We start from the raw sequence: 15,422 nt of genomic DNA on the forward strand, positions 1-15,422 counted from the left end.
GAAACAGAATTAAGAAATAACGACTGCTGCGCTTTGGGACTCGTAGCGGAAACCAAAGTGTTGGGCCTATCCTGTGAGCAGGAGAAGATGCAATAGGGCAAGCTAACCCGATCACCATTGCTCTGTCGGCGCCTTCACTGTCGTTATCCACGTAGAATGCCCACAAGGAAAATCAGAAGCTCGGGAAAGCTCTCCGTTCATCACCTAACATGTAGCGCCGAATGCACACTCAGTCAAACGATGGCTCCAAACCTTCCTAGAAGAGTTACTATTACACTACGTAGCCGAAGGAGACAGGACGAGCGGACGTTATGTCTATTTCGTCTGTGTATGTTATAGTTGGCGCCCCTCTTCTACTAGACATGTTTCACCGATTAGTCCGACAAGAAATACTCCTGTGATTTCAAAAGTCGCTTGTCCGCAAAAGATCCATACCAGTCCCGTGATTTGCGAAAGACGTCTGCATAATGTGCGATTAAGTTATAGGAAAAATTCGGTTCTCAACGTTGCTGATTCTCGATATCTCAGTGCAGTAGAGCCAAAGTTATTTATTGGTCAAAACTATGAGCGACATGTCATTGTTCACTTTGTCACAGGGGTGTTCGTGGAAGGCCGATCCTGAGCACGACCCTGATGTTCATCAGGTTTCGTGTTTTCCTCGGCAGTATTTGTACAGCTCACTGTCGTTCATACAAAGTAGGATAAGACAATAAGCGATGGTGAACTGGGAAGTGGAAATTTTCTTGCAAAAGACATGCATATCCAACGCACATGTTGAAATGTGTTTGAAGCGAAGCTATGCTAAAGCGGTTAATGAAATAATTTAGAACTAACAACGGTGCGCGTAATTTCGTTGACGTGAAATCTCGTGCAATGTTTATCTTTATCCACCACAAAGCTCGCTACTTTACTGTAATTTAATTTTCATGTTTATGCGTTACGTCGCTCACAAGTTATGCCGAAATACAAACGCCAGATCAACGAGCTGCACAGCACACCGCCTCTACAAACTACCAACGTTTACGCAGCGATGTCGCAAGAACGAAGGTGATGTATGATGCTCGTCGCGGGAACAATGATTACGACAGGTGTATGCACAGAAAAAGTACGACATGCGTAAAGCAAAACTTAGGAATACTGTACCTCTTATGTAACAGTGGGACATACAGATTCAAGAGGATTGGCCAAATAGGCGCACAACCCCAGTTGCACACATTGTGTGGCAAACCAAAGAAAATAAAATAAATGAAAGAGTCGGTTAAACATGATTCTCCATTACATCAACGGATTGGTGTGCCTGTGAGCCAACATCATAAATTGAGGCTTCATGTAAGAATGTACCTTTTGTGACCGAGAGCAATGATACCTGATCAGCCTGCAAGGGTTATATTAGCCCGTTCGCTGGCACTTTAATTCGGTGCACATATAACTTTTGAATATATATCAGCAAATATCTCCGCTCAGCTATCGACTGAACCAACAGCACCCAGTGCCCAGCAACCAGGCGGCCACGTCAAACCAAGTAGGCAAAGTAAGCTTCGCTCTCAAAAGCGCGGGAGGGAGATTAGGGTTCAATTCGAAAACTAGGAAACGAAAGCTTCGGGAGAAGGGGAGCGGTCTGGGACTAAATTTTTTCGAATGAAGTAGGAGCGTGAAAAGCGCCGATCTTTTGCGTTTCAGTGTATCACACCTCCATTTATTTTAACCTCTTAATTTATCTCTGGTTTTTAAACTGTTCAAAGACTATATCTTCCTACTTCGTGTTTACTGGGGAAAAAATTAATTGTCAACACCTGTATAAAGCTGAATATTGTTCTCTGCTTTTGCCACCTCTTCCTTTCTGTTCCATTGCACAATAGTTCCTCTCCTTTTAAAGCATTAAGGGTGCCCTCACCCAGCGCTACAATGCCGCTGATTCTCTTGTGCCTATCGAGGGTAGTGAAGAAGCAATATTCTACGAAGTAGCCCGGTCGTAGATGCTTTTTCTCCCGAAGTAAAATTTGGAGGACGCTTAAGCTTCGCCTTTAAGAGTGAAGCGCGATAGAAAGAGAGAGACAGAGAGAGAGAAAATTTATTTCTAATGAGGTGAGGAGACTTCCTCGTGGGGTGGAGCCCTTAGTTCAGGGACCCATTGGCTCGCGCCACTCCGCGTGCCCGCCGGATCAGCCGTCGCTCCTCTTGAGGGTCTAAGCTGGTCAGTGCAGTCTCCCAGGAGGAAGGCGTAGGCGAAGGAATAGGGGAGTAACCCTGAGGATGTGGGTACTCCCAGGTGCAATGGTATGCTGTGGGCTTTGCTCCACAGTAGGGGCAGTATGAGGGCAGTATAAGGGATATTGTGTGGGGTGGAAGAGGTGAAGGTAAAAGAGACAGGGAAATGAATTAGTTTGAAAATGTCGCCACGCGACAGCATCTTCTCGGTTAAGGAAATTATGTGGGGGAGGGAAGTGTCTCCTGCTACTTCCGTAATGTTGTAGAATTCCGATATGGTTCAGTGGTACTGTCAGTGCACTGTCTAGGTTGGACAGCTCTTCCCATGCCGCCCGGTTAGCGAACTCTCGGGCCACCGCATTAGCGTGTTCGTTACCATGGAAAGAGGCGTGTCCAGGTGTCCATACGATACCCACCCTGCGTAATGCTGCGGAGGGAAATGATGCAAGGATGCGGTGTGTGTAGGGTGTCACCATCCGTTGTGGCAGAGTCTTGCAGACGGTTTGTGAATCAATCACCACTGTGATGGGTCCATCCGGATCTGGTATGGTTGAAGCATGTACGATGGCTAGGGTGATAGCAGACTCTTCCGCCGTGCCATCGACCAGTGTGGAGCGTGGCCGAAGCCCTCAGAATGTCTCTGCTATCTAGTACGACTGGACATAGGGCTCGTCTTTGTGGGTAATGGGCCACGTCGGTGTATAGGACCGGTGTGGTCGATGTGTCATCGCTAACAAGTTGAGCCAAGGGTTGTGCTCTTGCCTTCCTTCGGCCTTTATGACGGTCAGGGTGCGTATTCCGGGGAATAGGGGCCACGTGAATTTCATTGCGAATGCTAGGCGGAGAAGTGTGCGGTCTTCCTATAGTGGTTTTCTTGTTGTTTGGTATCCCAACCAGGACAGAATGAGGCATCCCTGCATTGATCGTTGGAGAGATTGCAATGGGCTATTAAGATGACCTTCGACTAGTTCGCGCATGGTGTTGTGCACCCCGAGTCGTAGTAGGAGCTGCGCGGACGCATGTTGCGGTAGTCGCAGCGTTGCTTTTAGTGCCGTACGGAGCAGGGTGTCCATGTGGTGCGCCTCGGTCGGAGTCAGGTTGTGATAGGGGAGGTGGTAGGCTAATCTGCTAATTATGAGAGCTTGCACAATACGGAATACATCCTTTTCTTTGAGTCCTTATAGGCGGTTTGTAATGCACTTCATTGTGTGCGTTACTTGGGTGGTTTGTTGGCGGAGTATGTGTAGGGTATGTGATACATTAAAAGATCCCTTAGTGCTTTTCACGCTTCACGGCAACTATATAGGTAACCGTCATGTTCACCAGGAAACGCTGGCGGTGAACGATATGCACGAAGCGCGAGCTTTGCGGCCTTTTATTTGTGATGGTGTGCTAGGAACCGAGGGGGCCGCGCCACTCCTACTAAGACCTCAAAAGGCAGCTGGACAACGCTAACACGTTAAAAGAGGCTTGTGTTTGAGCTTCCACCTAACAGAATTATGTTTTATCGTATATTGAAATTACAATCAGACACTCTCATGTCTGTAGGTTGTGTGTAAATCATACTTTACAATTTCTCTACGTATTTTACCTTGAGAAATTCAATTAGTTCGGTAATTTCCTTGGGCCACATGAAGGGCCTGCGTGGTTAAGTATGCGCGGTTCGAAATTTTTTTTGTTTTTGCCGAGGCGATGTTCGATGCTTGGCGCGTGACACCGCACGCCCACGCCGAATTTCCTGCGACACGGGGGCCTTAACGCTGTGGCGTTAAAACAACCTTGTTGAAACGTTGGCTGCAGCATGGTGCAACCCTTGTTCGACCGCTGTTGATGTCTTCAAATATCAAGCACAGCGCGAAGCTCTGCTTTGTTTGGACATATCGGAGAAGAGGGATAAGAAGAAATCGCACAGAGATGAAAAAACCTGTATTGGCGTTAATACTCATATAGCTGCTATAGTTCCACGACACTAGTGGTAAAAGACCTAAAAGGCGCAAGTCGAACGAGGCATTGTCTCACTTCCCCATAGTGTGCCGAACAGCCGGCGTAAAGAGTTAGGTCGTCGTCAGGCCACTGCAACCAGGTAACGATGGCCTTTTTCATTTCCTATGAGTGAAACCAGTAGAATACTCTCGCAAGTCATTGCTCTTTTTCTCCTGCAGAATGCATATGATTTCATTACAAGGAATACTGCAAGTTTCGCAAAGCATTTGGTATACCCGAACTTAGGTTGTATAGTATTACATCGAAGAGTTGTTTAACACGAGCAGGTTCAAACGGAAAGGAACCAGTCACTTGAACAGAGCTAACCATTTATGTGGACTTGAACATCAATACAACGTCGCTTGCTTTGTTATTTTCTTCTTTTTTTGTAATAATTGGCGTGTGATTGTTATGAAATGGTAGACCAACATTTTAATATTTCACTATCGCTATAACGAGTTTCTGACGTATTATTCTAACTGCATGCATTGAGTGCGACCATTATAGTGATCGCGGCAGGGAATTCACGCAATAACTTCTTCTTATTCTCGTCTACAACTGCCTGTGGCTATGAAGGGAAAGCTATGGAGGCAAAGCACGCACAAGTGAGAGCGCTTCTGAAAAGAGTCCCGCGTTTTAATCCACGTTCTGTTAGGCCGAGAAAGAGACACCACGGACACCTTATTAGCAAGAGGTAAGTAAGACCGACCATACCAATGGGTGTAAAAGTTTACTTATTTTGCGGCTTTTTCCTTTCCAGACGCGAAACCTTCGCACGTGGCAGCATCGACTAATCGTCCGTTCCGAGCAACCAAAGAACTGCCAACGCTGCCGTACTACTTGGAGCGGTAACACATGTGCAGCCGCCGTGCGCCCGTATCTTTGCTTTCAGAGCCACAGAAAGTTGCCCGCGAGTATAGCGACCACTGCACTTGCTCGGAAATATGAGCGGGTAGAGTTCCGAGACAATGGGAAAGAGCGATTTTGACGTGCATCCCATTCATCGTCGCACGGAGCGTTTGCAGGCATTGTTTTTGTTTCCCAGTTATAAACATGGGCAGCTCTCAGTGCCATCTGTATGACTGTTTGCCGGCCACGTAGAACAATGGGCTTAGAGAGGTTTGCCGCGAACAATGGTGAAAACGTTGCGTTGGCGACAAGCCACAATTACAACGACCTATCCGTTCCTTCTCTTCTTGAAATGTAGCCCTCTGAAGTTACACTTTTCTTCAAGAACCTCCGGTAAAGGTAGCAGCAATATTTTTTTTCTTGAAGACGTTGCTCTAAGGAAGACACTGAGATGGGGCATAAATGTAACCTTAGTTGCCTGTAGCCTGAGACACGGAAAATCCAGTTGAATAACCTCTACTTTGGCGGACATAGACCAGTGCACTTGTCCTGGAAATAAGGGTATGAAATATGCTTGCTCCTTTGACTCTTATCTGCCTGATACGCTATTCACTGGTCAGTGCATGGATACAGACGCCCAAGATTGAAGAATGTTCAGGCAAGTACATCTTCCTCTGTTGACCTTCACCATGCAACAATGAGTTACCAGTGCCTGACTGATGTGGATTCGATGCTCGTGTCAGTCAGGACGAACGTGATTCTTGGTACTTCTCACCACTCACATAAATGGTCACGGAAGGTGTGGTGGGAAAACATTTAGTTTTTTTTTTGCAATTTCATGTATTTATTACAGATCGCTCTGCTGGACCCGGAGCATTGAAACTCTAGTAAATGATCATGCATTCAACGAACACTAACTTCAAACACGGTGATAAACAAATGGCTAAATAAGAATGAATGAGTAATATCCGCCAACATATCAAATAATTGCTACACTCTCAAGTAGCGTGCTACATGTCCCTTCAACCGAGATAAAAAGATCGCAATATATCTTTGTGGCTTTGTTCGTAGAAAAGAAGAGAAAGTGAAAGAATCGAGGAATGGCAGGATTGTTAACCAGACGGATGCCCGGTTGGCTACCCTGCACACAGGAAAGGGGTTGAATGACTGAAAGAAAAACATGGTTGCAGACAGATGGAGGTTTGAAATGATGTGCAGCAGGTGAAAAAATTAAGCCACTGGTTCGGCAAAAAATCTAGTCTTCGTCCCACGGTAAGAACGGCCTCACTAGACAGCATTCTTTTCTATCCTTCTTACACAATAGGAGCCTAAGCTAGTACGAAAGTGTGGGCTGGAAGGTCGGTAGCATTGGGACTTTTGCCTTTAGAGAAAATTCGCATCATTAAAGTCTGTATTAGTGTGATGGCAACGAATGAATGCATGAGTGTGATGGTAAAGTGTGATGGCAACGCAACAGCACTTGATGCCGGATAATGCTGATCCCGCTGTAGTGCAAACGTTGTTATATTCGTCGGCTAGTCTAGGCAGATTACATTGAGTGTGCTTATTGATTATTCGCCACAATTTTTTGTCATTCCTCTGGCGACAGGTCCTGTGGGACTAAAATGTTCAAAAGGCCGTTTTTTTAAATGTTCTTCGGCAGAGTGGGCTCTGGAGGTGCTGGGTTGTTGATCCCGGAAGTTGTCATCATCCATTTCTTTCATCGCACTTGCTGCGAAGCGAACAATCGGCTTGCACAGCCGCTTTTCCCAACCTGTAGAGCTATTTCGTGTTGAAACTTTCGAGTACCGTCGAATTAACCGCGAAGATGTGTCGAGCGTTTCCCATTGAACAGAAGAATGAGCGAATGAATGCATGCATGGATGTATGAATGATGAATGAATGCACCAATAAAATAATGTATGAATGATGTATGATTGAATGACGGAATTCATGAAATAATGCAGGAACAATGTACCGAAGAATGAAACCTTCGTTGTTTCTAAAAGGGGCCTGAAAGCAATGCAAGCGAGATAGCTTGTACGATTCCATGGCTACAGGTAGCACGAGTATGACACGGACAGAGGAGCCAATGACCAGGAGCGCTCACTTTAAAAGATCTTTACGTTCGATTAATTTCAATGCCGATTCAGTGTAAGTGCTAGTGTAATCAGAGGAAGTGCTTGTTACTTTATAGTGAGTACAATTTAGGACTCGTGGTTGACTGCTTCTCTTTGTTTCATGCTCGCGCTGAGTGTAACCACAAAATGTGCCACCAGACCCAGGGAGACGCAGTCCAGGTGGGGACAGCTTTGCTTGTGTAAAGCTGGTGAACTTCTCCAAGAACTTATGGATGTAGTCTACCACATAGCTTTAGTGGTGGAGCGTCCTTGCGAGAATTACCCCGTCAGGTATCAAGAGAATGCAACACCAGAAATAGGATTGGTGGCATAAAAAGGGGGGGGGGCATGCCGCGTTGAAGCAGCGCTGTTGGTTGGCGGAATATTATTCATGCCATCTAAACTTGTGTATATTTTGGTAGCACTTTAGTTTGCTTATTCTTTGTCTTCTTCAGATCTCCAAGTTTTTCGCCTGAGCAACGTCACCATCAAGGACGCTACAATTTCAAAAACCATGACCGTAAGGTTTACGATTACACTGAACGAAACACTCGGAGATAACCCGAAACTGAAGCTTGTCTTGCGCAAGAAGAACGGGATGAAAATTCCCTGCTTCCTTGGTTACGGGAGTTGGTACGGTTCTCTTAGCAGTATACAGTTCGATTTCGAGAAGCTTAATGCAGAGAAAAACGCGTATTAACTTGTACGCGACGCCTGAAAAAGCATTAAAAACAAGTTCAGAGAAATACTTTCAGTATCATTACGCGCTTTTCTCAAGGGTCTGATTCACAGACCTGTGGGATCTTTTAAAGCAGGTTCAAGGGATAGTATCAACATTGTTTATTCACACGTGCTGAAGTGAATTTAACGAAACAAAACATTCTTGATTGCCGAGTTAAAATATGTACGAATTTAAACTGACATTTAGAAGTTATTCGTGTTATTAGACAATTTAGTAAGAATCAGAAATGTAACTTCGATGAAATGATTTACTTGTTATAGAAACTTTCTGTCAAGCAAAGCAAATTTTAGCTAAACTTTAACGGTGTTTCCTAAAGTGTGCAATAATTTGTTTTTGAGTCAGTATATCAGGATATATCAATGGGGAACGCGATCACTTGGAACAGCTCGAAAATCACTCTCGCGAGCTGCTGCAACAATGCCTCCTTGGTTGGCGTGGGCGTATACTTGGATATTATGTCTCCGGCACTAGTCTATGCATTGGCTGGCGTTCCGACAGTTCAACTAGTGCGCGGCTCCGTATGCAGTACTCTCTCACACACGCACGTGGGCACGGCAGTAGAAGCAGAAATCTATCATCACTGCGTATTGTACTATTGTAACTAGCCTGTACAAGAAGGTCGAAACGCATAGCCACTGATGCCCGCCCAGCTCTATGTCGGTCTCGTTTCGAGCAAGCTTGTTGATTCTCACGCGAGCTTATAAAACTCATTTGTCATCGCGAAGTTGGTATATGGCTACAATATGTGCGAAATAACATCGAACGTCTCCCATGTATGTATGTATGTATGTATGTATGTATGTATGTATGTATGTATGTATGTATGTATGTATGTATGTATGTATGTATGTATGTATGTATGTATGTATGTATGTATGTATGTATGTATGTATGTATGTATGTATGTATGTATGTATGTATGTATGTATGTATGTATGTATGTATGTATGTATGTATGTATGTATGTATGTATGTACTTTCTTGTTACGTACGTGTTGTTCGCAGTTAATTTAAATATCTAGCTGCCCGCATATCTGTATTTATTTTTTTGCCCTCTGTATTTATTAGTTTTTTTTTTCGCTGACATACAGCTGCTCCTCTCAGGATTTACCCTTCATGGAAGGTCCCGATGTAGTCATTGAGTATCGGACCTTCTTTTGTATTTCATATGCGCAAGGAATTTTTTGCTATTTCGTAAAGGAATAAAGTGAAACTGAAAGTGAAACTCGATGGTTTATGGAATACCGCAAACGAAGATAATTGTTTAAATTATTGAAATGTAATTGAGGAATGCGCGTATTACGAGATACCCGAATCTGTAATTCAATCAAGAAAGAGAGGACAACAGAGAGTGGCACAGAGCTAGTGGGTCATACCCAGTGAGCCAAGTTTGTGTAAAAGCGGCTCACTGAGGAGCTGCACATATCCAGTTCACCTAAGTTACCCAAGTGGGCGTAAAAGACGTTCCTTGAAGAGTGGCTAAGTTGATGTAAAGAGGCCCATTAAAGAGCGGCTATACCCACTTCAACATAGCCAGAGGCTCAAATCAATATCAAATACGTTAGTTGAAGCGCAGCACATACCTAGTTTCACGTATTCAGTGGCCTATGTTGAGGTTAAATGGGTTCATTGAAGAGTGGAACGTACCCACTTACACATGCCCTCAGGCACAAATTGACATCAAATATGTTAATTGAAGTGCGGCACATACGTAGTATCACATACCCAGTGACTCAGGCTGGGTTCAAAACGGTTCATTGAAGAGAGCCACATAAGCACTGGCACATACCAAGTAACATAATTTATCCTAAATTCACCGACTTCATTGATGTCCGCCACCTAGGCAGTGGAACACGCTCAGTTATCCAAGTTGAGGTCAGGTTCACTAATGAGCAGAGCAGGCCAAGTGGCCTACCCTGTGCTCCACCTTGGCATTACAGAGGCGCAATGAACAGCAAGCACATGCGCTCTTTGGTAAATGCCCCAGTGCCATATATCCAGTGACACAAGTTTGTCCAATGGTTGGTTTCGCTCCACGTTCCATCAGCGCCACAGCCTGATGCCCTACCCATTAGATGGCCCATTTCCAGTGACCGAAGTTGGCGGGAAAATGGTTACAGACATAGAAAGATCGATCGATCGATAGATAGATAGGGCACATAGATGACAGATAAATCTGTATGCTGTCGGGTAGATAGATAGGTCCCGCAAAGAGCGTTAAGCAACCTAAGAAAGCTAATAACCCTTGGTTTCCATGGTTGCTGAAGATTTGCAGGGCCACGTTTCCCTCCAGTAATCTTGAGATAAAATTCTGCGGACGCCAGTACTTTGGAAAGCACTCGTTGAGCAGTATTGACGTGTTCCTGTTTGCACCTTTGGTGGTGCCGTTATTATACCTGATTAATAGTTTCGGCTGAGCAGCGCCTTTCTATTACTTTTCAGCTCCTATAAGCTTTGTGATGGAACCACTGAACAAGAAAGAGCTTTAACACAGATGTGGGAGAACCACTGCCCAGTACCTGTCTTCGAAGAGACACCGTCAATAGACGCCAAGGTGATTCCATCTATACAGTTGGTTACCGGCGTAAGTACAGAAAAAATGCATTGTATCCACCGGAAAATGAGCCTGTGGATATTTGTTTTCTCAGAATGTAGTGTTCTCTTCGGCCTAATGTTTAAGCTTGCAATGGGGTTCCTCACGAAATATATCAGAAATTTGGTATATATACTTACTGTTACAGATGCCACATTTATTGCGTTGAATAGAGGAGCCATAGTCCATCAGTGTAGGTATTTTGGCTTGGAGAAGTGACATTTTGCATTTTTTTCCTGTACCGCAAATAGCACAAGGATGTAGAGAAAAAAACACAGACACACAGAGGCCCTAACTTCCAACAACAATTTATTTCCGGAATGAACGCCACTTTTATACCCTTACTTTTTCTTCTTTCTTTCTTTTACAACACGTGTCTACTGACAAGGTAACAGATCACATGACAGTATAATGCACTTACACACTTGGCAAAAGCTATTATGTTTAACACATGCGCAGGTATTTCAACTTCTTCTCTGATAGTGGTGGTTTCAAAAGTGCTTAAAAAATGTGAAGGTGCTACACGCATAATCTGTGAATTTCTTAGCCCACTTAATGTGGCCTTCGAAGTAACACTTCATAGGTGTATCCGCTTTCTGTATCCAAATATTGTGTTGCCTGACGATCACATCTGCTCGTGTTACCAGCCTAGAGTTAATAAGCCTCTTTATCCTACAGTTCTGCTCATTCCAAGCTTATTAAAAGGGACATAGCGAGAATGTGTTTGAGCAATAGTCGGTTAAAAAGAAAAATTTCGCAGTAATTCCATACGACCACCGCCTGTCGCATAACTTAGAGAAGATAGGACTATGTCGAAAGGTTGACAAACAAGCTTATAAGCTTGTGCGGAAAAAGAAAGTTTTATAGTACGATAAAGGAGGCGTGCGAAAAGCAGCCCAGAAAGAGACAGAGAGATAGCAAAGAGAGGAAAAGCAGGCAGGACAACCAGACAAGCGTCCGGTTTGCTAACCTACACTGGGAATAAGGGAAAGGGGGAATAGAAGGAAGGAAGTGATCACTCCATCTGTAGTGAAGCGCCGTGACACAAAAGTGGAGTTCCATAGCTAATTTTCTGCGTTGATGACATCTGGGAGGACCAAAGGCCCAGTGGTTGTTGCGCGGATAGGGGATGCGGGTGAGCCATGGGGCTTACTCGAGACTTGCCAGCAGTGGTTTAAGAGCATCCAGCACTTGCGCTGCACTTCGTGCTGACGGAGTGTGCAATTTGCTGAAGAGAGTACGTTAACTGTAAGACACGTGATATTTAAAGAATTCCGTTGCCCTGTATAGTTATATCGGACAAATGGGCAGATGAATTAAAGATAGGCTTAGGGAGCACTCCAATGAAGTTAAGAAGCCTTCGCCGGCTGGCTTTCTGGAAATTCATTGTCACAAGAGCTGACGCGTTCCCCGCTTTGAAGATACAATTATTGTAGGGAGGAGCAAATGCGAATTAACTCGTCTAATCATTGAAAGTGCTTCCATTGAAGAGTTTGGCGATGCCTGTATTAGAAAATCGTCCCTGTCACTATCAAAGAAGGAGTTGGGGTGTCTGCGCATGCGCTGAATAGAATACTTGTTGCCTAGTGTGGAAGTGTGTGATGCTATCATGTGCTCTGTTACCTTGACAGCGGACACGTGCTTTGAAAAAAGAAAGAATTAAAAAGCGAGGGTATAAAAGTGGCGTCCGTCCCGGAAATAAATTGTTTTTTTGGAATTCAGCGCCTGTGTGGGCCTCTGTTTTTCTTCTACGTCCTTGTGCTATTTGCGCTACATAAAAAAAAACTGCAAAAAGAGCGATATAGTCACCAAGGCTCAATGAAAAAAAAAATATGAGATAAGAGCCGATGGCTGTGAGGTAAAAAAATATCAATTATACTTTTTTTATTATTGACGAGGACGAAAAATACTGTGAAGGTAACTGCAGAAATGGGCAAAAAGTAGGAAAGTTAGGGTGTACTTTAAGGAAGCTATTCCTAGCGGGTGTCCCGGTTCCATAAGCTTTGTAGCATGATCTCGAGCGAAGTGTTTTTGCTTTGTGCTTTGTGCAGTCAGTGTTGTTGGAATTTCTGTATTATACAAACTATGATTGTATTACGCCTGGAATTTGATTTGCGATTTTGGTTTCATTACTGCAGTAAGTTGTGATTTTAATTATATGAAGTGATCATTCTTAAGTTTTACGGAATCTTTACAAACTTGCAATAACAGAGAACATAATTCTAGTCTTTGAGATGGATTATTCGGGAAGGGCGACATTATTTGCAAGAGAAATCAAGACACATATTCAACTAATTAACAAAGTATCATCAATTAGCTTCTTAATTATACTACAGCACATGTTACAATTTACGAATAGTAGCCAGTGAGCCTGCAAGGCGTTCGCGACTTCATATTGTTCCCAGCTATTTACCAACCTCATCCCACTACATCAAACATGACTGAAGCAGTGTAGCTTTGCTTGTCAAAAAAACTGCAACACAAGCTGACAAGGCATGCCACTAGCACTGGCAATCTACAAGAAGAACAGTTGTATGCCTAAATAATTAAATTCTGGCGTTTTTCGTGCCAAAACCACGATCTAATGATGAAGTGCGCCATAGTGGAAGCTTCATATTAATTTGGACCCCCAGGAGATATTTAATGTGCACCTATATCTTAGTAGACGAGCACTGCCTGAGAAATGAAGCCAATAGGGTACGATGAAAGCGATTCGTTCACCAACCTGTCTTCTACTGCATTTTCTACTATTTCCTATTTGTAATGCTTCCATGTCCTCCTTTTTGAAGGCGGGATATTTCCGGTGGCACGCTTCCAGCTTGCTCGACCTCGTGTTTTTGTCTTAATTTGCATATATGTTTTGAAATTAATGACTAGTAATCTTGCTTTCTTTTTTCTTGCAGTTCGCCCCGACGACCATTAGCATGAAGTTTAAGGTGACCAATGGTGAAAACATTGTTGGGTGCCAGTCTCTTAAAGTAAAGATACGACGCGGTAAACGGAAACGTACCCACGGAGTGACGGAGAGTGCCACAGGCTTGGAGGAATAAAGAGCTGGCATGCTCTTATTAGAGCTTAAATCATAAGTAGCAGAAGCTTTCCACTTTATCAAAAAAAAAAGCATTCAGGGCTTGTGTGTCATATAAGTTCCGCCTCTTACGACCGCCTGGCAGAGTAGTTCACCTTGGCGCCAAAGATTGGAACCTGAGCATTCGGATATTTCACGAATCTAATCTGGATAGAGAACAAGCAAATTCGCATGTTTTTTTCAGAGAGAGAACACGTAACTGTATTTTTTTTTCCTAGAAATAAAGCTGGTTCGACATAACTCTTGGTCAGGAATCGTGATTTCACCTTGATACTCGTGAGATTCGAGGTCGGGTCGGCGATTCTCGAAAATGACGTAGGTGCAACGGTAGCCTCTGATGTGGCTTGGTTCGAATCCACCAGTTATTCTTCAGGTTAGCAGACTTCCCACGCTAACTACGTGCTGATATGCTGTATGAGAAAATGAAAGCGCGCGTAAAAAATTTACAAAATAGTTACGGCTGTCCTTACAGCCCCGTTTAATACAAAGGTACGTGTGGGTTAATGTACTTTTTGCATTACACATAGACTCGTTAGTGAATGAGAAGGAAGAAGAGTAGCACGAAAAATAAACAAGGACGAAACGAGTACACAGGATCGGCGCTTGCTTCCAAGTGAGGTTTCCTGAAGGCGTATTGAAGACCCTGGATTGACGTCATCTTCGCGCTTGGTTTTCAGACGCTACGCTCGACGCGCGAGGAGGGCTGAGCTTGAACGAAAATATAAACAGTCATTGCGGCGCTGATACTCGCACAATCGAGAAAAGTAACTTGAGGTGTTGACCGATACTGTCGCGGCCTTACAAACCCCCGTACATCTTCCAATTCTAAAACCTCTTCAGCGTTCTTTAAAGGACTCAATCACAACGGCGACTCGTGAAGCTCGTGCAACCACGTTGGTCGCAAAGGGGACCGATCGCAACTATTCACGCATGGTCGCTTTGGCCGAGAATCGACCGTTTTGGGTCAGTCGTTCGGGGGCCGCTCAATTTCTCAGTCGCGCGGCCGCAGTCGCAAATCTGCTGAACCAATCAGTGACGCAGGAGCAGGACGCCGGAACACGCTGACATTCATTTTGCGTGGGGATGGCGGCGCTAGCAGACGCCAATAGCGCACGCCAATAGCAGTCACCGAGACATTTCGCTGTGGCGATTGCCAGTCACACTCGCCGGTGTGAACACCAGCCACTCGGGAATCGCGACTCGCCAGTAGCGGTCGCTCGGCCGTCCTCTGACAATCATCGGCGCGAAAGCGTCCTGGTCCGATTCGCCCTCGGTTGTGGAGGCGGCGCTCCCCGCTGCTGGAGAAGTGGCAACGGATCCCATCGCCCCTGGATGTGGTGGACGTAGGGCAAAGCACAAGGAACAGCCATAGGATCCAGGCGCAGGTCTTTACCGAGGTGCGGCCCAGTTAGACCAGATGTGAAGGACAGACGGAGTCGGTGCGCATGTGGATGTTTGTGCGCTTGATAACGTGGGCTAAGGTGAGGGCACGGGTACACTTGCAGTGCTACTTTAGACCAAACACGTGGGATGGAATGATCTGCGCCCGATGTGATGGACGACTAATCATTAGGGGGAGTGAGGGCTTCGTATTAGTAAGACATGCACAAAATGAGAAGGCTCAGTCGATGTTTCACCGGCTACGGGACAAACAACCTCTATGCCGTGTAACGTTGCACGCTGTATAGTTTCCCCAAACGGGGCTCTCTGAGGAACCTGGTCTTTTTGTCGTGAGTGCAGCGCAAGCAGACAAGAATCGTGGACGTTGGCACAGCGACGGCGAGCAGTGTGCCCTTTATGGTTTTAATAATTCCTCGCTTAACCCGCCCTTCTTTAAAA

At 44.8% G+C, this 15,422-nt stretch overlaps 1 protein-coding gene across 3 annotated transcripts; it reads left to right on the plus strand.

The window, feature by feature from the left end:
• Positions 1 to 5,325: 5,325 nt before the first annotated feature.
• LOC142564846 (uncharacterized) lies at positions 5,326 to 13,825 on the plus strand. Of its 3 annotated transcripts, none has more exons than XM_075676027.1 (4): positions 5,326 to 5,698; positions 7,616 to 7,793; positions 10,345 to 10,456; positions 13,399 to 13,825. In XM_075676027.1, the coding sequence occupies exons 1-4, from the start codon at positions 5,611 to 5,613 to the stop codon at positions 13,543 to 13,545; spliced, it is 525 nt and encodes a 174-aa protein (XP_075532142.1). In that variant the 5' UTR covers positions 5,326 to 5,610; the 3' UTR covers positions 13,546 to 13,825. The 3 variants fall into 3 exon arrangements, 2 of the variants coding, with proteins under 2 accessions (XP_075532142.1, XP_075532141.1); XR_012824690.1 differs by having other exon boundaries at positions 5,331 to 5,698; positions 7,616 to 7,680; positions 10,345 to 10,486; XM_075676026.1 differs by having other exon boundaries at positions 5,334 to 5,698; positions 10,345 to 10,486.
• The last annotated feature ends 1,597 nt before the right edge of the window (positions 13,826 to 15,422 follow it).

Source organism: Dermacentor variabilis, chromosome 11 (genome assembly GCF_050947875.1).
Source record: "Dermacentor variabilis isolate Ectoservices chromosome 11, ASM5094787v1, whole genome shotgun sequence".
NCBI classification, from domain to species: Eukaryota; Metazoa; Arthropoda; class Arachnida; order Ixodida; family Ixodidae; genus Dermacentor; species Dermacentor variabilis.

Bases quoted from the DNA above. Each gene is read 5' to 3' on its own strand.
- LOC142564846 (XM_075676026.1), top strand. From the start codon at position 5,611: ATGCTTGCTCCTTTGACTCTTATCTGCCTGATACGCTATTCACTGGTC. The intron at 5,699-7,615 runs GCAAGTACATCT...TGTCTTCTTCAG, and splicing joins CAAGATTGAAGAATGTTCAG to ATCTCCAAGTTTTTCGCCTG. The intron at 10,487-13,398 runs GTAAGTACAGAA...TTTTTCTTGCAG, and splicing joins CTATACAGTTGGTTACCGGC to TTCGCCCCGACGACCATTAG.